Below are 24,990 nucleotides of genomic sequence, written 5' to 3'. Positions count from 1 at the left end.
TTAAATTAGCATAAAATGCAACTTTTGCCTTTGGCATTTTGGCCAACAGTGTAAAACGCACCGTAAAAACAAATACCAATACATAAAATATACTACTCATAAAACACATTCCATTTCCATTTGTGTGTGTGTGTGTGTGTGTGTGTGTGTGTGTGTGTGTGTGTGTGTGTGTGTGTGTGTGTGTGTGTGTGTGTGTGTGTGTGTGTGTGTGTGTGTGTGTGTGTGTGTGTGTGTGTGTGTGTGTGTGTGTGTGTGTGTGTGTGACATGCCTGTTCCTTTGTGTGGACAAGGACATAAATGAACGGTTAAAATGTGTGTGCGTGTTATATTTTATTAGAATGGCTTCACAAATGATTTCTGGTACCATCTTTTCCCCTGGCTAGTGGAACCTTGAGTGTCCATGCCAGATGGTAACAGATGGAATGATGAGTGGGGGGCGTGTTCTCAATTCTTCTAAAGCGTTTTCACGCCAAGGACTCCCGTTTTGAGTATGTATTTTGGCTTGCAGAACCCCATCTGTGCCAGGGACCCCCTCCCCCCCCATTAGAGAAAAAAATTCACCCCCTGTTCTCCCCTTGCCAGCCTTTTTCGTTTTATCTTAACTTTTCAAGACATGCTGCATTTTTTTATCGATCTCCTGGTCAATCGTCGACACGGACATGTGTGTTGTGTTCACGGGAAGAAAATAAATATTCCATTTAAAAAAAGAGATAATAAGATAGTCCATCCTGATTGGCGTATTTTGAACAGTGCTTGCCCAGTGCCTGCCCAATAAACCAAGGTTTATTGCTCCCTCAGAGTTAGTGTCGAAGTGTCCTTGAGCAAGACTCTGAACCCCTAATTGCTCCTGATGTGCAGGTTGATGGCGGTGCCTTGCGTGGTTTCTTCCGCCATCGGTGTATGAATGTGTGTGAATGCGTGGATGTAATGCACTACCTTGTTCTGCAGGCTGCGTGAGGTGAGTGCTGCGTGTAAGCTCCTGGACATGGAGAGGAGTAAGTACATGATTCTGAGGCGGGCCGCCTCCCAGAACACCGCTGACCTGGCCGAGAAGCTGGAGCTTCTGGACCACGACACCGAGGTCCTGCACACCGTCAACCTCAACAAGAACAGGTGTGTGTGGGGGCGATGGGGGGGTGCGTGCGTGCGTGGGTGCATTTGTTTGACAGACAGACACTCGCCCATGTGACATTTACAGTCAGCCACAATCAGTCACAATGAAAAAAGTTATTGTCAAGTCTGAATGTCAGCAAATTCAAGTGCTGTGTGCTGTGTGTATGTGTGTGTGCGTGGCTGCGTGCATGCGCATTCATTTCAGACTCCTGGCTAGAGCTCGACTGAAGCACACCCACAGTCTCACACTGAGGGATAGTCTACGCACTGATATCTCCAAGGTACACACACACACACACACACACACACACACACACACACACACACACCACTCTCAGTGATGGCTTTGTGAGTGTCGGAGTGATATATAACGGCTTTATAATAAGGCAATAAAAATAAAAAACTAACTGCAGTAGCGTCATAAATGTAATGCATACATAAAAGAAAGTACAGGGACCATCCATTTTACTCACTCCCCGGCCATATTGGTTTACTGCGAGCTACTTTGGAGGTACGGTACAAGCACAGTAGGAGGCCAAAGCACTCATTCACAGCCATGTCCGGACATTAATATTAACGCATTCAGGACGGGAACACATCTATTCTGTCTTCTGTGTCACCTTAGCCTTTAACCACTTTAACCATTATTTTAAACTTTAGCTGTTTAAAAATAGAAGACCTACAAGCTCATAGCACGCCACCGAGTGCTGCACTACGAGCTTGTAGATCTGCTATTTTAGAAAAATCGTGAAAATGTGTGGAAATCTTTGATTAATATATATTCTTTCCTAGCAAACGTTTTTAACTCAAATCTTTGCTTCTGGGGGGTCCCTGGAACAACATATTTTGAGATTGGGGTCCGCGGCCAATTACATATAATTCTGGGGGTCCTTGACATGAAACCACTGAAAACTGTCGTCATTTAGACCTTAGACATTTTTTTGTATCTGTTCGCAGTCCTACATGGGTTAAATAGTACTTACATAGTGAACCCACCAGACTGGGAGGTCACGGACCCGGCTGGGTCATACCCAGTGATAGAAAAAGTACTCACAATGTTTACTAAAAGTATCAATACTGCAATATAGAAGTACTCTGTTGCAAGTAAAAGTCCGGACTTCAAAATACACTTGAGTAAAAGTACCATAAAAGTATTGCCATCAAAATGTACTTAAAGTAGTAAGTAAAAGTACTCATTATGCAGAATGTGTGTCGCATCGTGACCTCAATTGTTTGGACAGTACACCTACAGATTTTGTCCAAACACCACGGTACACAGTCTCTCTAGAGCCATTCAACAAAACGGGTCTTTCAGATTTTTCAGACTCCATCCTGATTGGCTAAGATTGGCTACCAAAATTGTAGCACGGTTGTGCACGGTTTCAAACAAAAAATGCCGCAAATCATGAACACATGCACATCGTGTGATTTCCGTGAAATTGTGCACGCACATTCGGACTAGGCCGAGGAAGAAATGCCACTCACACTCCCTGGCCAAGGAAAAAACTTTTGCCTGGAGTTTTTCCACATCTGCTCTTTATAGCACCACCAAGAGGCCGAAATATGTAAAACACATTTTCTAATATTACTCCTTTTTTATCCAAATTTCTCCATAGTCATTATGATCAAGACGGGTTTGTTTGATTTCTCAAAATCCATCCTGATTGGCTATGATTGGCTTCTAAACCTTTCAGGAGTAGGCCAAGTCGCGACACACACACACACACAGACACACACACACACACACACACACACAGACACACACAGACACACACACACACACACACACACACACACACACACACACAAAACATGTTTATATTACTCCTAAACATTTTGTCAAACATCACACGCACTCCTATCCTTCCCAGAAGGGCACTTTTTCTAGTTTGTTCATGTTTTCTTTCTTTTTTTCCTTTTTTTTTTAATAAGCGTGTACTTTTGCATACTGTGGTTGCATGGGAAATCATCACTATTTCACACTCCAGCTCCAGCCCAGCTGCTTCCTGCTTGTCATTCAGTTTACATGTTGATGGTAGAAACGTGTTGGGTGAAACTCAACGCCCCGGGGCGGGAGCTGATTATGTTTGAGAGGCCGGGAGGGAGACGGCGGGAGGCCGAGAGGGACATGTAACCCAGCAGGACAGGTGGTGAGGAGCAGAGCATAACGGTTATATGTACTGCGTTGGAACAGCGGGGAGGTGGGGGAGTGATGCTTCCTCATTGGAAACAAGCCTCACAACGTTTGTATCCTCGACGTTTCTCCGATGTGTTTTCTTTCTCCTGTGTGACGTCTAATAAAATAACATGACATGAAATGAAATCAAACACCTGCTGTGGAGCAGCGCAGCGTGCTGCGTTTAACACCACGGATACAGTATGACAGCTCATGGGGGGTTTGTAGGAACAATCATAACCTGTGTGGTTTTCTTTTCTTCTTCTTTGTACATAATCTCATATCATTATAGCATTTTAAGCATTACAGTCGTTGGCCGGGCCCTCCGAGCAAACACAATGGGGGGGATAAGTTGTTCGGTGCCTTGTAGTGTAGGTGGTGAGCAGTGTTTTCAAATGGATTGGATGGATATGTTTGACACACAAAGCCACACGTTGGAGCGGTTAGCACAGCTCAAACATTTGAAGATTTTCCAGAAATGTTGATGCGTTGTGAGCTTGTAGATCTGCTATTTTCACCATATTTTAAATAGGGTGTAAATAACCTCGCGTCACCATGGCTTTCCACTTCGGTGGTTTGTGTTACTAAATCGCTGTGTGATCCGGAATGGAACGGATGATATCTTGTGTCATGTTGTAGTCACTGGTTTGTGTAGTCATCAGGCCAGAACCACAACCGGAATAAGAACTATCCAAAATAATTCCCAGCCTTCATCATTTTTTTGGGCCTATCCAAATGGAATTTCTCTGTGGGATAACAAAGGTATACAGACGCTAAATAATCTCTGGCAAGTGCACTCACATCTATATTTATTTTGTGTTTTAAAAATCAGCAAAACTACGCAGCGTCAAGGATTTGATTGGGTAGGCCCTAAAATTATTTTGGGTACTGTAGTTATTCCGGTTGTGGTTCTGGCCTGATATACAAACCAGTGACTTCAACATATCATCATCATAAGATATCATCCGTTCCCGACCGGATCACAAACCCAAAAAGGAATGCTTCCCATGCTAAGTGGTTAATTCACTATGTAACTTTTTCCCTTCCTAGGAATAAAAAAAGATCACACTTGTGTGAAGTGAGGGGCGCCTGGTAATGTTCATTTAAAGTGCACTGTAAACAATGCAACGTATTGTGAGCTTATAGATCTGCTATTTTCAAAAGATTTGTATACATTTCGTTAGCTTGAAATGAGACATTCTGCACAATGAGTACTTTAAGTTTGGTACCTTGAAGTACATTTTGAATTCTGGACTTTTACTTGTAACGGAGTTTTTCTACATTGAAATGCCAGTACGGTTTTCCACCACTATACCGCACACCACAGGTGACGTGGAGGCTGACGGAGGCACGCGGACGCTGCGAGGAACACAGGCTGGACGTGCTCAGTCTGACCCACAGCTCCACCTGCAGCGAGCAGGCTGCACTGGACCTGAGGAAGAGATACGAGGAGGCCATACAGAGACGCAACTACCTGTACGTACTGACACTCACCTGTGTGCGTGTGTGTGTGTGTGTGTGTGTGTGTGTGTGTGACTGACGGTGACATAGTGTCGATATGGACAGCCAATTTTGATTTAGTTTTAGCCATAGTCTTTTGAATAAAGTTCCAATTAGTTTTAGTCATATTTTAGTCACCTGAAATGTTTTAGTGTTTAGAGTCTAGTTTTACTCGTCTAAGGACAGGACATGAGCAACGGACACTCAAAAGGAGTAGGAAGAAAAAGGGGGGGAAAAAGGAAACTATGTGTGCTATGTACTGGTATGAACTGTATTTCCTCCATTCCGAAAATAATACGGAACTGAACTGAACTGAAGTATCGTAAGGTTTTATAGTTTTAATTTGACGTGTGTGACCCAGCCGGCAAGGAACGCCCCGAAGGATACGAGGCCAATAAGGACGTCGTTGCTGTCGGGAAACGAAACCTCTTATCTCCATATTTGACCTTTTTGTGTTTTTCCGTAAATGAATGCTCACACTACAGCGTCACACAAATGTATCAAAAGCTTGTTGACATGCTACTTTTGCTATTCTTTTTTTTTGCATCTCGAAAAGGAACCGTTTTGGACATAATTATGAGGTTTCCACCCGACAGAGACGAAGGAAGAGCTTAAATGTGGTGCAGTTGTCATTAATGGTCTAGAAGAAGTTGTCCCAGCCTGCTGACTGCGGAACAATTACCACGCCATTGATTACACTGGGGACTTGACCAGACTTTACACTTGATTTTATGACCTTATAGTAATCATTGTCATGATGTTTTATGCGTTCAGTCGCTAGTTTAAAGTCTGTTTTCAATTACCATGATAGGCCTATGTATTTAGTTTTTATTATTATTATTTTTTTATGGTGCTGTTAATTTAAAATTTGATTATAAAGTAGGGTATGCTTCTAGGGCCTCTATTAGCATTTCTTTCCAGTTGATTTTCAGGACCGGAAAGTCCAAGATGGATTTTAGAATTGGCCGAAAAGTACCTAAATTAATCCAGTTAGATCATTAAAATTGTTATTAATAGCAGATGCTATTAATAACCAGCACTCTACAGTGTGGCTTCACTCTAGGCTGCGGTAGACGGGCGATGAGATGTTTTCATCCGCGGATGTAAGAAGAGGGGAAAATAACCTTCCAAAAACTGGATTTTGGCTCATTTTGAGCAGTAAAGGGAGTAATTTGCACGTGCGTGCACGTCGTATGTAGGCTGTCGGAATTCCACGTTCCTGGCATTAATATACGGTTAATTTGGGCATCTTCCATTCTGTGTAGCACATTTGTCCATATCCATGCCAACTGGATCGGTCAGGATCTGAAGTTAATGCTCTATGTTCTTCGACGCCTCCTAAGGCTGTCACGCACACGCATGCACACGTGCGCACGCACACACACACACACACACACACACACACACACACACACACACACACACACACACACACACACAACACACACACACACAGGTTCATGCAGTGAAATAGTTTGGAGCAAAGCAGATAAGCCTTGAGCTCCTTCAGAACTGTCTAAAACATTTCTCCAGAAGGTATAAAAGCGTGTATCCCCTGCTGGGCCAGACAGTATCCTCTGCCCTGTCAGGCTCACGTCTAATCTAGTCTGCAGTGTAGGGTGTGTATGTGCACACTGTCTGCCTTTTTATAGCGTCCACGTCTTACAAAACCTAGGAGAAAATGTCCAAAAGGTAGCAGCTGTTAAAGGGCACTTTTTGGACGGGTGTCATCGCTTTCAAAGATTGACAATAGTTTTTGAGAAACAACCACACCGACTACTACCATCATCCCCCCTCCTCTTCTGCCTAAAAACAACAGCAAAGTGACAGCAGTGGATTGATGATATTCCAACCTCCTGTACTGTACACACTGTACCTGCTTGTTTATGCTGTGTATATACCGTACGTACAGTATGTAGATATGTTTGATTTATGGCTCTCCTTGACATGTTTTTCTTTAATGCTTGGTTTTTGTCCTTGCTCTATGTTTACCCCCTCCCCCTTTTCGCTTTATCTTCATACATCCAAAAGGAAAGAAAATGCACCCACTGCTTCCCACCTGAAACCTGTGATGTCACAGTAAAACAGTGTTAATTCGTCAAATATAACTATTTTTATTATTATTTCAAAACATTCATGAACCAGTTCAGCCCCACATAAATTTTTGGCCTTTTGAAAATGGCTGATTACGGCGAGTACGCTGGCGTTGACTGTTCGCTGCTTCACCTCCCAATGTATGAATGAGTGGACCTTTGTAAAGCGCTTTGAGTAAGCACATAGTGCATAGAAAAGCACTATAAATATGCAATCCATTATTATTATTATTATTATTACATTGCAGTATTGATACTTTCACTTAAGTAAAACTTTTCTGTGCTTTTCCCTTCACTGTGGTGGTGGTGTGCAGAGGCGTGCAGGTGCTGGAGCGCGAGGAGGAGGTTTGCATCCTGTACGAGCAGCTCCACGTCCAGGAGGAGGTGCTGGCGCGGGGCCACAGGGCTCTGGAGGCCCTTCAGGAGGACCTCAGGCCCCTGCGCGTCCTCGCCGGGGAGGAGAGGAGGCGCGCCCAGGTGACCAGGAGGCGTCAGCGCGTCTGCAGGAGCCTGGAGGACCAGCTCGCTACGCTGCAGATAGAGGTGACTTCATCTGATAAGTTTTTGTTTTAGGGCCCTAGCGTAGCTTGCACCCCCTTACCCCTACACTTATTTAGTAGTCTAGTGTAGTTAGTCGACTAAATATCATCAAGATTTTAGTTGAAAATGTATTTTTGTCGGGTCGTGACGGCGTCAGAATGCCTGATTTATACTGTGTTGCCGAAATAGTCCGCTCGTCTCAGCCTGGCCCGGCCTCGGGACTCCTCCCCCACCGAGTCTCAACTCGGTCTTGCCTGCCGTCGGTCTTGACTAGTTGACTCGGACTTGACCCCCTCCAACACTTGGTCTTGACTCGGACTCGACCCCCTCGGACGTGGTGTTGACGTGGACTCGCTTTAGGTCGACTTGACTACAACACTAATAGACACACAGGCAAGAGCACCTTCTCTCTCTCTCTCTCTCTCTCTCTCTCTCTCTCAAAGGTACAGTACATTTTCACTTTCTAACTCGGCTAAAGAAAAATTGTACAAATACGTACTGTTTCTAATTAAAAGTCAAAAGTCAAAATATGCACCTCTTAATAAATCAAACTCCACTGTTGCTGTAACCTTTGCTTAAAGTATAACAAATACTGCGTGTAATATATAAATTCAGCCTAATGTTTTATTGCAAAGAAACATGCCCCCATTGAGGATCAAGGGACAAGAACATGACATTGTTTTAGGACCACACAGATGGAGTCATTTGTCTCAATATACATTCCTCTGTGGACCCGTCTGCCATCTTAAAATAAACACACGTGAGGGATATACAACGTACAGTACATAATATGATCATCCCTTACAAGAGAATATAATGTAGCTCCAGGTTATAATAAACACACTGATAGACAATGAGTCTGTGCTGGAAGAATGACCATATATGGGCCTGCTGCCTTCATAGGAATGTCTGTCTTTCATGTAATGCATGCACGCATGCACACGCGCATGCACGCACGCACACACACACCAGTGGTGTAAAGTAACTGAGTACATTTACTCAAGTATTGCACTTACTGTAAGAGGACTTTTTTAAATTTTCAGTAGCCTACTTTTACTTCTATTCCAATACAATTATTTGAACACTTTATAGTTACTAGTTATTTTGTGGATTTTGATTATTATTACAAAACATACATTAACCACTTCAGTCCTATATATTTCATTTCCATTGATTTGAAAATAGCAGATACAAGCTCACAACGCGTTACAATGCAATTGAAATGGGTACTACTTTTTGGTACTTTAAGTACATTTTCAAAGTACAACTTTTGTACTTTTACTCAGGTAAATTTGTAATTCCGGACTTTGACTTGTAACAGAGCATTTCTATATTACAGTATTCATACTTTTACTTAAGTAGAAATAATTACTTTTCCACCACTGACCCCATGACACACATGCACGCACGTGCACACACGTACACGCCCGCGCGTGTGCACGCTGCCCTTCATATCAACCTCTCCTATCCTCTGTAAACACCGGCCCGAAGTTTGATGTACAGTAAATGGCTCTTCCATTAGACGTGGTGTGGGTCACACACACGTTAAACAGCAGTGTATAAACAGGAGGTGTGTGTGTGTGTGTGGGCGTGGGCGTGTGCAAGTTTCTGACCGACCTCTCTTTAGAATGGTGAACAAGGCTTTGATGAACACCAATAGCCAAAGTTTCATTACTCCACTTCCTCACCTTGTCATGTCTCATTTGCCCTTCTTTGCTGTAATATGACAAAGAAAGCCATACTGTTTATATCCCTCCTGTATCCTCTCCTCTCCTCTCCTCTCCTCTCCTCTCCTCTCCTCTCCTCTCCTCTCCTCTCCTCTCCTCTCCTCTCCTCTCCTCTCCTCTCCTCTCCTCCAGTTTAAAAAGAAATGTTAACATAACTTAGTTCACTGGACAATGGACATACTGATACAATTAGGCTACAATTCTGTCTGTGCGTGCGTGCGTGCGTGTGTGCGTTCAAAGTGACTGCTCTACCTGGTCTCACTCCAAAGCCGTATAAAGTTTAGCCAAACCACAAATATGTCTCAAAATGTTTGAAACTGAAATGTAATTTCATGGTCAACTCTGACATGCAGACCACCGGTAATATTAATAACACCATCACCATTAGTTTGCCATTTGTTAGACATTTGTTTGTTTGTTTAAGAACAATCCAGAATAAACCGTATTGTCACATCACAGGTTTACAAGTGACTGGAACTTGTTTTGGCGTAAAGCTCCATCGTTTTTGCATTGTTTTCCAGAAAGGGTGAAAAGGAAAGGAAAAAAGAGGTGTGTGTGTGTGTGTGTGTGTGTGTGGGCGGGGGGAGGGAGAGCAAAAACAAGCAGTAGAGAAGCATGTCAAAGATATCATAATACATCGAAGATGTCTAACTGTATCCAGTGGTTTTCAAACATTTTCATTTCAAGTGCCATTATTTATTTGGCATGTGATCCACGGACCACCATTAGATGAGAGGTCCTTGAAATGTAAAAGGTTGAGAACCTCTGGCATACAGGCATGTATACTGTACAGTCCATGAGGTTAAACTAAGGTGTGGTAAACGCAGCAGTACTGTAGATCCACATATTGTGCAAAAAGCATGGAATATGCTATAGAGTATATTCCAGGAAACACCCGGTAAATGTACCAACAAACTCCGGTTTCCGGGGTCTGTCTGTCTGTCTGTCTGTCTGTCTGTCTGTCCGACGGGTGCTACACTGTTATTGATTTCAAAACATCACATATTGACGTTTTTTTTTTTTTTGAACTGCCAAAGCTTGGTGTGAGCCAGGACAGCTTGAACTGCTGCTTTGGATGAGATGAAAGAGAGAGAGAAAGAGGGTGGGGGGGGGGGGGGGGGTGAGAGAGACACACAAATGTTAAACATAGTCTGCATACACACACGATAAATATACACAATATATACACACTTAAAACACATTTTGTAAAGAGACGCGCTGACACATAAGCGCACGCACGCACACTTTATTTTAACCTTCATTTAGCTTGGATCATTCCACTGGGATTAAAAATAACCAAGACAGGCAGCAGCATAATTAAAAACACTGCTCCAGACACGAAACAAAAGGAGACAAAATACACACACGCACACACACACAAGCACACCGCACGTGCGAGGACATTGGCCCTTTAGGACGTACATGTTATGGATGCCATGTCTACATGCCATGTTTAACCCTAATGGTGCCTTCACACGGGCAGACGCAATGGAAGTCAGCGACATGACGATGCAAAGACGCAGTGATGCATGTAGCTGCTCCAAATGATACTCCCATTCGTCTTTGCGTCTGCACGTGTGAACGTGTGGTATATTAAACAGTTTATTAAACACCACTTAAACTAACCAACCCAAGGAAATGGAGTTCTCAAAAACATGTGTAATATGTGGTTTTAGATATTTTAGATTTTAGCAGTGAGCCCAGTGTCTCTGATGTCATGGACACTGGGCTCACTTACTTCCTGGACTACAATTCCCCTAATGCTTTGGTGCACTGCTCCTACTTGTGGATAGGGGGAGGGCTGTCTTACTGAGACAACATGTAGTCCAGTGTCCCTTTAACAAATTCTATAGTTGGGTACCAGCTCAGTGGCCTTGTGGTTAGAGTGTCCGCCCTGAGACTGGGAGGTCGGGGTTCAATACCTGGCCGGGTCATACATACCCAGTGCCTCCCTGCTTGACACTCAGCATCAAGGGTTGGATTGGGGGTACTGTAAGTCCCTGCGACATACTAGCGCCATGTCCAGGGGGTGTACTTGTACATCAAGCTGCCTCACGCTACAGAAACAGGAGATAGGCTCCTGCCCTATGGGCCTCATGGCTCGGCAAGGCTACTTTACTTATAGTTGTGGGGCCATTTTGGCCTCACAAGTATAGTAACACAACACACAAGTGTGCACGCACGCACACACACACACACACACACACACACACACACACACACACACACACACACACACACACACATGCACACACACATCCAGTAATAGTATAGTAGTGTCATTCCCTGCCAAACTGCGAGCTGTGGGGACAGGGTGTGTCTGTGTTTCTTGTCGGGTTCTGACAGCCTGCTGGAATCAGCTGGATCCAACATGTCTGATCACTGTTCTCCTTTGGATGAACCGACTCCACATCACAAGAGCACTAAGCATCTGGGAAATCCCCCACCCCCCCACACACACAAACACATTATTTTGCGATGTTGTCTTCCTTAACCTTGTTCTGTCAATTGTAGAAGAGTAAAAGAGAGAAGTTAAATATTTGCCTCTGAGATGTATTGGAATTAATAATGAAAGTGTAAATACTCAAATTATTATTAAGATTTGCTTTTGGCTTTTCTGCCTTTTTTATTGATGGTATCAAGTGAAGATTAACAGGAAAGAGGGAGAGAGAAGGTCGTTCGTAATGAACGGGACTCGGAACACGTAACACGCTGTCAGGCCAAAGCCTATGTGGCCTGGTCCACTTGGCCAGCGGGCGCCCTCAATTGTACTTAAGTACTTGAGTACATGTACTTAGTTTCTTTACACCGCTGCTGATGTGCATTTCCCTGATTCATGAATCTCTCCTCTCCTCTCCTCTCCTCTCCTCTCCTCTCCTCTCCTCTCCTCTCCTCTCCTCATTTAAGTCAGTGGTTGTGCAGCCAACCCCCTCCAGGGAGAGCACAAAAATATCAACCACTCTTCTGCTCTCGTTTGCACAAGCCTGACATTCATGCCCCATAACCGATTCATTTCTCATACCAGTTCATTTACCACACCAATTAAATTATCATATACACATTTTTCATACAAATTCATTCATCATGCAAATCAATTTCTCATGCAAATTAATTTTCCATATGAATTCATTTCTCATAAAATTCATGTTCTCAGTTAATACTTTGCGTTGGTTCAATATTTAAATAATCCCACTGTTGTGATTTAGGTCAGTGGTTCCCAAACTTTTTCATGTCAAGGACCCCCAAATTGACACTAATTAGCCCGCGGACCCCCATTTGAAAAGATATGCCAAGGACCCCCACAAGAGAAGTTTTTACCGCTCTAGCAGTGATTTCCAAGCATTTTCATTTGAAGGACCCCCAGTTTGACATGCATATAGGCTACGGACCCCCATTTAATGGCATTTCTATCTCTGGGACCCCAATGGATATTGTAAAATCAAAGTTAATTCAACTCTGAGAATGTGCAAATTTGTACAATCTCTGAGTTACAGACTCATAAGGGTCCATTTGGTTCCTATAACTATCAGGGTGATTAACCTCCTCCGCTTCACGTCGGTGGTTAAACCCCCTGTCTGTGAATTATGACCACCTAGGCAGACATTATCCCTTACTTACAGTAATACATTTTTAAGCTTCGGAGCTTATTCCAGTGTGCAGACCTTCTCCATTTCATAATGTCTAAAATGTCTAAAATATCAGATATAAGCTCACAATGTGTCGCGATGCAACACATCGTGAGCTTGTAGCATTTGAGTGGTTAATGTACTGTATTTTTTGGAATAATAATCAAAATCTGCAAAGTAACTATAGTAACTATCGTTTGCAAATAAATATAGTGGAGTAAAAGTACAATATTTGGATCTGAGATGTAGTGGAGTAGAAGTAAAAGTATGGACATACAGAAATACTCCAGTAAAGTAAAAGTACCTCAAAAGTGTACTTAAGTACTTTACACCAGTTGTTTGATGAATGCCTTGACGCAGACCGATCACACCATCTGTGAGACTCCTGGAATCCGCTCCGCTCCTGAATGCTCTTAGGCATGCACAGTACTGGATCTGCTCTAAAGAATTTTAATTGGAGAAAAGTAAACAAAGCCTGCCACTTGTTTGCCAGATGATGGCTTCTCAAGGCGCTATTACACAAAAAACCAACACATACACCCAAAACGCACGCATTGAGGCACAGGCACACACACACACACACACACACACACACACACACACACACACACACACGCACGCACGCACGGGCGGGTACACACAGAAAGCACACAAACACATTGGCAGTTTGGCACACGTATCCTATCTGTGGGGGTTCAAATTAAATGGGATAACATTGCAGCAAAATTTGGCGAACATTGCTGAAATGTTCATGGTAAGCTAAGCCTGAGTTATAAAGGGCTTATAGTGCAGGCCTACTTCTCTCTGTCTATCCTCCCATAACCCCTTAAAAACCCTCCGCTCCTCTTCCTCTCTACACCTAATCTGTTTGTTGCACAGTCTCTCGATGTAGTGCAGGGGCCAACACTGACATTTTCATGATTGGTACCACTTAACGTGACCGCGTGACCGTAAGGTGACCGCGTTTACTTGTTTTTATGGAGAGCTGGTTTGACAAGGCCATACCGGACAGTTTTGTACAGGTAGAGGGTTCTCACACATACGCTCTGACAGAGACAAGGCTAGCTCTGAGAAGCAAACAGGTGGGGGGCTCTTAAGTTCTATGCTCCTGTCTGCCCCAGCTGTCCTTTGTAATCACTCCCCATGTGTAGACTATAGTGTTGTTGTTCCCCAGTAGTCAGGGGATATTAATACAATATGGGAATACATTTCTTACCAAGAATTTTCTTCACCAATGTATTTGTCCATCCCAATTTGCACGAGTCATGGCATTTGAACATTGCTGAATGAAGCGTTGCAACTTGCTAGGGAGACTGATAGAGACATTCTGATAGAGACATTCTAATAGAGATTTATGATAGAGACATTCTGATAGAGAGTTATGATAGAGAGTTATGATAGAGACATTCTGATAGAGAGTTATGATAGAGAGTTATGATAGAGACATTCTGATAGAGAGTTATGATAGAGACATTCTGATAGAGACATTCTGATAGAGAGTTATGATAGAGAGTTATGATAGAGACATTCTGATAGAGAGTTATGATAGAGACATTCTGATAGAGTTATGATAGAGACATTCTGATAGAGTTATGATAGAGACATTCTGATAGAGAGTTATGATAGAGACATTCTGATAGAGACATTCTGATAGAGACATTCTGATAGAGAGTTATGATAGAGACATTCTGATAGAGACATAGAGTTTATGTCTTCGCCAACACAAAAAAAGGGTTTTGGGGCCCCTGAAACCAAACGGCCCAGAGTTGGGGGTGTTCCCTTCATTTTGAGATGGCCCAAAGTATATACTAACAGGAAGTAATAGTGAATAAAGGTAGCCGAAAACATTATGAGGGCTGGGCCTAGCTCCTGGACTATACTAACATATCCCACATTGGTTTCTATTCAACCACCCTAGAAGAAATTTTGACAACTTAAGTTCATCAACAACCAATAATGGCAAAATGTTCTAAATTTTATTGTACTTTAAGTAGCACGTGACGTGTCAAACTGGGGGATTTTCATGATTCTGAACCCATTCCAAGCATTCGTTTTGCACGAAAAACACTCCTTGGGCAAAATTCGGCCATAGCCATAGCCATCATCATGTGATGACAGACAGAGTAGTTCCGGAGTGGATCCAACGGATTGTGTGGCCCTGGTCTTTCCCTAGTGGGTCTGATCGAGGGTAGCTACTGGGACGCTGTCTGTGTGTGAGAGCTGCTGTGTCACCTGGCACCTGCAGTCTGTTGCATTAAACACACACACGCAAACACCCAGAACACCTGTCTGCAGTGGTGGGGAAAAGTACTCAATTGTTTTACTTAAGTAAATGTATCAAAAACTACAAGAAAGTTACAAGTAAAAGTCCGGAATTCAAAAAGGTACAGTATTGGCATACAAATGTACTTGGAAGTACTAAAAGTAATCATTGATGTATAATAAGTATTTCTATATGGCAGTACTAGGCCAAAAAGTTAAACATTTTGAGTAATTTTCCCACCACTGTAATTACTTGGGGACATTTGGACCTCACAAGTATACAGTAGTAATACAAGCACACACGTATGCGCACGCTTGCATGCACGCGACACACACACACACACACACACACACACACACACACACACCCACACACACACACACTCTCTCAGTCAGTCAGTCAGTCAGTCATGTCAGGTTGATGCGGTGAACGTACACACACACACACACACACACACACACACACACACACACACACACACACACACACACACACACACACACACACACACACACACACACACACACAGTCAGTCATGTCAGGTTGATAGCAGGGTGTGGACAGCGTGTTGTCTCTGTAGTGTTGAGTCATACTGTAGTATAGTTTATGTATGACTGTGTGTCCTCCATACAGCCCAGCTGACACTGATTAAACATGATTAACACTGCATGGGAATGTCCCACACAATCACTTGCACTGCAGGACCAGACACGCACCAGAGTCAGACAACACACACACAGGGATAACATCATGTGGAAGTGATAGACGGTTAGACAGACCATTGGATCTCAAAGTGGGGGTCGGGGACCCTCAGGGGTCCTTGGGGGGGTACAATGGGGTCCCCAGCTAAAGTATTTAATACAACATCACAATCATTTTAACCACTTTATCCATTCACGATAAAGAAATAGCATATCTACACTATCACAGCATGTCCCATCATGACGTGCTGCAAGCTTGTACATCTGCTATAGTATTTTAGGGGCAGAAACGTTTGAATAGCTGCATTTTTTGTAGACAGAAATCTATTCTTCTGGGGGTCCCTGACTCTCTGGCACAAAATATTTTCATGTATCTGGCCTGAGAGGCCAGACACATTTTGGGGGTCCTTGAGATGAAAAAGTTTGATAATTTTAAGTGAAAGTAATTACCCCCCATCACAAATATACAAAGAGTACAGTATAACTTGTGTTTGTGGGTTTGATGCTTGTGACTGCAGGGTGCATCAATATGTCCGTACACGGACAAATGTGTCCGTGGCAAAGACTTGAGATTTTCTTTTTTACACACCATTATAACGTTGATATTTTGATCATTTACTATGACACTATGAGACATTAGGAGTCCACTAGGCCAAATGTTTTATTTGCGAGGACCAACATAACACTGTGAGTGTGCACAAATGGAACCAAATGGACCCGTGGAGTCTCTCTTTGAACACACTCAGAGTTACAGACATGTTATGGTCATAAGGGGGGAAGCTGCTCTTTGTGTTCCTGGTAATATTATTGTTCAGTTGTCCACTCATTTTGTATGTCCGTGTGGTCAAAAATGATGACCACTTAATTGGATGGATTCATCGGAGCACATTGTTAATTGGGATAGAGAATCAAAGAGAGCGAGGGAGGAAGAAAAGCAAAGGACAGGGACAAAAGAGAGACGAGAGAAGCAGACAAGATGCCAGAGAGAGAGAGAGAGAGAGAGAGAGAGAGAGAGATGTCTGAACAGAGCAAGGTCATCAAGGTCAAGTTTGGCTCTCATGACCCTGAAAAGGTTGGTGGAAGTAGTAGTAAGAGTATAGCAACAAAAAATGCCATACATAAATGCTCTGTTACAGGTAGAAAAGACCTGTGTTTAAAAACTTCAAAGTACTGGCATCTAAATAATACCTGGCTGTCGGGCAGAAACCTTCATCTTGTGTTTTTTTTCCCCTAATACTACAGCGTCACACTCTTTAATTTGAAACCTGAAAAGTAACAGTTTTGGAGGTTTCTACCTGACCGAGACTATAATACTAAAGTAAAGGTACACAAATTCTGCAAACTCTTCACCTCTACATCCTCCTCACCTCCGCCAACACATAAATTCTGCTCGCCTCTTAAAGCCTGACCTTTTCCTATACGAGTCGGGCTCCAACAGCAGCCAACTCTGACCGCCATTCACATTTTGCTCTTCAGGAGAAATTGGCCCACGCTTTGCCTCAGACCTCTATAACCACACTCATTGAGTGGCCGCCGCTATACACACACACACACACACACACACACACACACACACACACACACACACACACACAAACCGCTACGCGGTTGGATTTCTAAACAACACAAAGCTCTTATTTGTCAGTGTGGCTGTTGTATTATTGCAGAGGTGTCGCCGCATTTGTCCCCAGCAGTGTTTTTTCTTTCTTTTTTTTCTTTCTTTTCGTTTATGCTGGCGAGAGCATTTTGAGGCTGTCTGCTGCCCGAAGCCTCTGTGTTTGCTCTTATATAGTACATGTCGGTTTACTTTACGCTGTATGTAGATTCAGAAGGCACCATGTTTTATATAGAACATGTCGGTTTAGGCTGTATGTAGATTCAGAAGGCACCATGTTTTATATAGAACATGTCGGTTTAGGCTGTATGTAGATTCAGAAGGCACCATGTTTTATATAGAACATGTCGGTTTAGGCTGTATGTAGATTCAGAAGACACCATGTTTTATATAGAACATGTCAGTTTAGGCTGTATGTAGATTCAGAAGACACCATGTTTTATATAGAACATGTCAGTTTAGGCTGTATGTAGATTCAGAAGACAACATGTTTTATATAGAACATGTCAGTTTAGGCTGTATGTAGATTCAGAAGACACCATGTTTTATATAGAACATGTCAGTTTAGGCTGTATGTAGATTCAGAAGACACCATGTTTTATATAGAACATGTCAGTTTAGGCTGTATGTAGATTCAGAAGACACCATGTTTTATATAGTACATGTCAGTTTAGGCTGTATGTAGATTCAGAAGACACCATGTTTTATATAGAACATGTCAGTTTAGGCTGTATGTAGATTCAGAAGACACCATGTTTTATATAGAACATGTCAGTTTAGGCTGTATGTAGATTCAGAAGACAACATGTTTTATATAGAACATGTCAGTTTAGGCTGTATGTAGATTCAGAAGACACCATGTTTTATATAGAACATGTCAGTTTAGGCTGTATGTAGATTCAGAAGACACCATGTTTTATATAGAACATGTCAGTTTAGGCTGTATGTAGATTCAGAAGGCACCATGTTTTATATAGAACATGTCGGTTTAGGCTGTATGTAGATTCAGAAGACACCATGTTTTATATAGAACATGTCAGTTTAGGCTGTATGTAGATTCAGAAGACACCATGTTTTATATAGAACATGTCAGTTTAGGCTGTATGTAGATTCAGAAGACAACATGATTTATATAGAACATGTCAGTTTAGGCTGTATGTAGATTCAGAAGACACCATGTTTTATATAGAACATGTCAGTTTAGGCTGTATGTAGATTCAGAAGACACCATGTCTTCTGAATCGATAGAGCAATATCGGATAGAGCAACAGACACCAGGTAGAAAGATAGACAGAGGGGACACGGCTATAATGTCGCTGTCGGCCGATCTACAAGCTCACAACGTGACGCTCTTAATCCAGAGCGATTTACAGTAAGCAAGAACAACACAAGGGAATATATACATGAAATGCATAGAAATAGTACTGATCAAGATAAACACTTGATCATTCCTCTGGTCAGTGCAGCGTATGACTGGATTTGAAGGCCCGTGAATAACTAGGTAGTTTTTTTTAAAGTAATGTGAAAATGAAAGCGGTGAATTGGTGTCTGTGGGTTCTATGAATATTTAACCAATGAAAAGTATTAACCAGAGCTGCAAATAATACTAAATAAATAATGATAAATAATAAGTACTAATTGGATCCATTGGAACACAAGTTTTACCCCCCATTTCCCTGAAAAGTCGAAGTTTTTGGACAGGTTTCCACCTGACCGCGACGATAAACTCTAATTGAGGCTAAACTCACCTGAGGCAAGACAGAAGGTATACCGTTGGCGTATATATACATATACATATGCAGAATACAGTACCGCTACAGTAGAGCCAGGCGGAGACAGGCAGATAGACCGTAAGGTGGGAGACGCATGCCAGCAAGAGATGCAAATAATGTGGAGTTTTAAAAGCCAGAATATGAGGTCTAATTCGCAGCATACGGTAGTGCAAGAGTGACAGACCGATGGAGACAGAGCTAGTTAGAGGGAACAGGCTGTGTTTCGCTGCTCGGCTCACGAGGAGAGCTGGAGAGACGGGCTCTGCACTGTATGAAACTGTACGATCGTTGGCGGAAAGGAAAACTTGTATGTCCAAGATTGTTCCTTTTCAAAACATCATGGGAGGAACAAACGAACCTGTGTTCCAAATGGCTCCAATATTATTTATTCAAAAGCTATTTTGTTAAAAGGATCTATAAATGTCTCTGTCTGTGTAATCATGTAACTCGAGAACCGTTCGTCCTACCGACTTCAAATCCGACGCACGCGTTCCACACCACAGGGGCTGCAGCGGCCGGTGTCGAGTCGGTCGGACTCATGGTTGTCCAGAACCGCCCCCAAAATGCCTCTGCCCGGGTCTGGACCGGACCCCTGCCCAGGGTCCATATGGAGATTCTGACATCATTCTGACGTCTGCATAGACTCCATATTTGGGCATGCCTGACAAAGAACTCCATATATGGGGGACACAGACATAATATCTGGGTGGGGCATGCATTTCCAACTTGCATCGTTCCAAGTAGGCCAGTTGCCCAAAGGGGCACCGCTGTAGAGGCTCCAACGCATACTATGTAGGTGGGGCATCATGCATTTCCAACTTGCATCGTTCCAAGTAGGCCAGTTCCCAACGGGCACGGCTGTAAAGGCCCCACATGCACCGCTCTAGTAATGCATTAATACATTATAATTGCCCTATATAAGAATATGTAATTTATTTTATAAATACTTTGTCTTGTATTGATGATGCAAGTTGATGATGTCATCAAACCACACCAATGGGTCGCCGACTCGCCATGGCAACTCGTTTGGTTGCAAGTAGACACATGTAGATGCATGTAGACGTAGTTGTAAGCAACCATTGAATTGAACCAATTGAATCACTTGGGTCGTCTTGCGTCACCATGCGCCGACGTGCAACAGGACATATGACACCGCTCAGCCTGTCGGGCAGGTGATGGAGTCCGACATACATGGCCGGTTAAGACTGAGGTTAGGGTTAGTAATGTTCGACATACAGTACATAAGTTCACCCGTGGCTTCGTGCGGTGCCACTCAAAGTGACAGCTGGGTGGGCTGCTTGATGTAAGGGCCAACCCTATTATTATCTAGGGACCCTTTTCTACAAGCTTATGGCAATGCAACACACCGTGAGCTTGTAGATTGGCTATTTTTGCTACTTCTGTGTGACACTAGTAGGGCATTCATTTACAAGAAGGGCATTAATTTCACACACACAAAAAAAAAAAAAAACTAAGTATGGAGATACAAGGTTTCTGGCCGACACGATAATAATGCTATGCAGTAACAGCAGTCTACTGATTTTCTTCCAATTTTGAAAAACCTTACAAGAAGCATCTTTTCTGAGGATTTCCAAGGTCAGACTGTTTAGTATGGAAGACAGTTTCAGTCCGTGAAAAACCTGAATTGTTTATTTTTGTTTGATTCTACCTTCATATCAAAATAATTCATTTTCATCTCGCAGTCTTGACATTATATCTCCAAATGTTTTCCCCCCCCCACAAAGATGAGACGGGCAATTGTGAGAGAAAAAAGAAGAAGCTCAGATATGAGACGGAAAAGTCGATAACGTCTACAGTATGTCGGGTGCAAACCTTGTATGTCTACTCTAAACCTTTCCTTTTTATTATTATTTAAAGAAAATACTGTTTTATAAGCTATTTGCTATTGTCACTACTTTTGTGCAACACTAATGAAGCAGGTCATCCATTTATGAAGAAATAAATGTAAAAAAAAAACGAGAAAAAAACAACATACAAAGTTGAAACTTGGGAGATAGAGGGTTTCTGTGCCGACGACAGCAGGGAAAATACGAAGCCCTTTTAAGCGGAAAGACGGCAGAACTTTGACAGACATGCAGAGGACGAGGAGGCAGAGAGAAAGATTGATGGAGGAGTAGAGAGAGAGAGAGAGCGAGAGAGAGAGAGAGGGAGAGGGTGATGGAGATGTGTTCATGTACCCCATCCATCACCCAGTGTTTAAATGGCTCAGGGTGGCATGATGTGCTATAGGGTGGGAGGAGCACTCTGGAATCAATCACTCTCCCAAAAAGACACATTTCATGCTTGGCCGCGGGTAGGGACGCAATGTGAGCTTGTAGATCGGCTATTTCGGCTATATTTCGGCTATATAAGTTGACCATAATATTAGCTAGACAGTGTCACTGTCTGTCTGGGTCATTGTCTCAGTCACAGGGACATTTCTTTTCTGGGAAGCTGTCTGTCTGTCTGTCTGTCTGTCTGTCTGTCTGTCTGTCTGTCTGTCTGTCTGTCTGCCTGCCTGCCTGCCTGCCTGTTGTGAGCTTGTAGGGACAATTTATTTCTGGGACGCTGTCTGTCTGTCTATCTGTCTGTCTGTCTGTCTGGGTTAATGGCCCTCCTTAGAAACAGTTGCAGATTCCAGTGTCGGGAGGGGAGACGTACAAACTGCAATGAAAGATTCATGAGGGTGTCTATGCTGTCATCTTCTGTCATGAGTGGTGATAATTATGATCATAACGATCACAGATAAACAGATAAATAGGATTCAGCTGTGTGATACTGTAGAACGAGCACATTCTAAGATATAGTCGCAGACATCTCGTATCCATTATTTAAACTTTTCATGTTTTTGGAAACTAATGTCCAACTTTATCATACTACTGTACACAGTGACACGCAAACATAGCCCATCTAAAAGCTCACAACTCGTCACATCATTGTGAGCTTATAGATCTGCAATTTTTTTAGTTTTTTAGTTTTTAGCTGAAAGTGAGAAGTGACGGGTTTGAACATACAAGGTTTCAACCCGTCAGAGGCGATATTTGGTACGGGTGTGGCACACTACAGTCCTGAGCCTATCAGAAGGAAGCTTTGAGCAATGCCACAGTCACCCAAGATGAACCCAGAACTTATATAATATATATATTTTTTTTTAAATAAAAATAAAAAACAAGCAACATGATCAAGGGGAGAGGAGAGGGAGAGAGAGAGAGAGGTATAGAGAGAGAGAGAGAGAGAGAGAGATATTGAGATTGAGGTATAGCCTATACATTCGTCCAAGGTTGTTATGGCATTAGAAGCCTTCAAAGTAGTTTCTATGGTTTTCACAGAATGATGAATGTGAAAATGTTCCTGTGGGTTTTATAAATGTTGAACCAAGGAAAATGATCAAGAGGTTGTGACAGGTTTTGTTTTGTAACACTGTTTCAGCTGAAGAAAATACGCTTTTACATCCAGTAATAGCAGCACGTCAGAGCTATGCTGTTATTTTATTTTTTTCCCGCTCGTATTGCTGTCATATTGTCTGTGTCTCTGTAATGGGCGATGCTGACATAATGAGCATCACAATTAGTAGCATAGCAGTGTTGATGTCATCGATGCGTTGTTGTGAGCTTGTAGCCACACGGATAAATCAGGCGACGCCGTCACGGCCCGCCAGAATAATTTTTTGTCAACTAAATCAAACTAGATTTAATTGACTAAAACGTGATATTCAGTCGACTAAAACTATACTAAATCGTTTCAGATGACTAAAACTAAATCGACTATAATGTTGGGTGATTGGCAGTGGTGTACTGTACTGTACTTAGGGATGGGTATCGTTAGGATTTTTTCGAGTCCGGTACCGATTCCGGTTCTGCTTATCGATTCTGGTTCTTAACGGTTCCCTATTTCGGTTCCAAAATGATATAAAAGAGGTCAAATGTTTAACAAAAAAGCTCAATGTCAGGTAATGTGTCCGATCAGGTTTGACAACATTAATGTTACTTTTTTTATTTACCTTTTTTCCACATGACGTATGAAAAGACAAGTGCAATGTGCATTATTTTATGGCTTGCCCATTTTCTCTCTTTTGAATAATTCTGTGCAATTAGCACATTCAACACAAACAACTGTTTCCATAAAACAAACTAACATAGGCTACTTCTCTATAAGCAGAATCATGAATAGGCCTATTTAATTTATACAAAAGGAGAAGAGAGAGAGCAATGTGTTTGTGGCTCAAACTTTGTCTAATATTGTTTTAGAGCAGTGTTCTCAAACATTTTCATGCCAAGAGCAAAGGACCCCCAATATTTTTTCAATCTACAAAAAGAATCCCAAAATCGCTTATAAATTAAATTAAATTACTTACTAATCGCTTATTTGGCAACACTGGCCAGAAACGACCAGTGTTGCTTCTTTTTTAGAAACGTGTGTGGCTATAATGACGCACAGCTGTTTGCAGCGTCTTCTGCATGCATCTAAGCATTAACATTTCAATGGCCGAGGGTCGTTAGAGTCTATTGTTCCGTGTTGTTGTTATTGCACGTCTAATGGTTAGACGTGTGACAACGCAACAATAGGAAGCGATTACCACGGTCCATTCTGTTGCTGGCTCTCCGAGTAGCATGATCTGATTATAATCAGCTGTTTTATGTGCGTGCGTGCGTGCAGGGTGTCACCCAGGAACCGATAGAGAGAACCGAAATTGAATTATTGTAATGGGTACCCGGTACTCGAGCATGTTCGGTTCGGTACCGGATTGGTCCCGAGGTTCGGGACCCACCCCTAACTGTACTTAACCCATTCTGACCTGAGATCAGATTCTAAAAATGTCAGTCGCTCTTCGATTTTTCAAAAATAGCAGACCTACAAGCTCGTAGCTATGAGCTTGTAGATCTGCTATTTTTCAATAGCTAAAGCATAACATAATGCTAACACCAAAATGGGTTCCCGTTCAGAATGGGTTAAGTAGGGATGGAGCTCGAAACCAGATACCAGATACACTATAGCGTTGATTATAATGACTTTTTACTTCAACTTAATAGCCCCTTTGACTGTCCGTCCTGCTGCTGTGTCTCGCTCTCATCGCAGCTGTCTTTCTCATGGTCATCTTTGTCTTTTTCATGTCCACTTTTCACACTCCCTCATTGTGTCCCGTCTCTAAGCCTTCTCATCCATCCGTCTGTTTCCATCCATCTCTGGCTCCGGCTCTCTCACTCATCTACGTGTCTCCTTCATTATGAGTCTCCTTCTATTTAACTGTCAGTACACCTTCCGCTCATCTCTCTCTCTCTCTCTCTCTCTCTCTCTCTCTCTCTCTCTCTCTCTCTCTCTCTCTCTCTCTCTCTCTCTCTCTCTCTCTCACCACTTGAACCCCAGCATGTGTATCCTGGGGGGGGGGGAGCATTCTCCAAAAATAGCTCTATACAAAAGTACACTCGTAAGTCGTTCCACTGAGGCTAGAGAGTTCAAGTGGTTAATCACATGGTATCCATCCGTTCTCCTCGGCATCACCTCTGTCATGTGACCTGATTAAGAGGGGAAGCATCGCTGCTCTTGATCCCACAGCTTGTCTCCTCACATCAGAGCCATCTGGGATGATGTTCCTGGGAGCGGAGCATGTGTCACTAGCTTTGTTTCTCGGCTGTCCTCGATAACGCTTCTAAGACTAAAAGCGTGAGACATGCACATCCCGTATATAACCATGAATTGGGCAACTCTAAAGTAGGTGCTCTATAGAGCGTCGCAGTCCCACCCCCTTTCAGAACGACGTGTGGCCCAGGAAATGAATCCCAATGCATTTTTCCCATAGGCTTTTCTTAAAGTATTTATTTAAAGACGGTTACGCCACGGACAAAGCCAACTCGGATCGTGACAAA

General features: G+C 42.7%; 1 protein-coding gene across 1 annotated transcript in view; it reads left to right on the top strand.

The window, feature by feature from the left end:
• The window catches only part of ccdc146 (coiled-coil domain containing 146), a gene marked incomplete at both ends in the record, with an annotated part of 76,427 nt that overhangs the window by 39,190 nt on the left and 12,247 nt on the right, over positions 1–24,990 (top strand). Inside the window, 4 exons of the mRNA XM_080757006.1 lie at positions 949–1,113; positions 1,319–1,394; positions 4,617–4,765; positions 7,197–7,425. Of these exons, the coding sequence (XP_080613132.1) occupies positions 949–1,113; positions 1,319–1,394; positions 4,617–4,765; positions 7,197–7,425 (619 nt within the window). The remainder of the gene's footprint in view (positions 1–948; positions 1,114–1,318; positions 1,395–4,616; positions 4,766–7,196; positions 7,426–24,990) is intronic.

This window comes from Protomyctophum bolini (genome assembly GCF_963924005.1).
Source record: "Protomyctophum bolini genome assembly, chromosome: 23".
Lineage (NCBI taxonomy): Eukaryota > Metazoa > Chordata > Actinopteri > Myctophiformes > Myctophidae > Protomyctophum > Protomyctophum bolini.
Note: the sequence above shows the minus strand (reverse complement) of the source record. Positions and strands in the feature narration are given on the sequence as shown.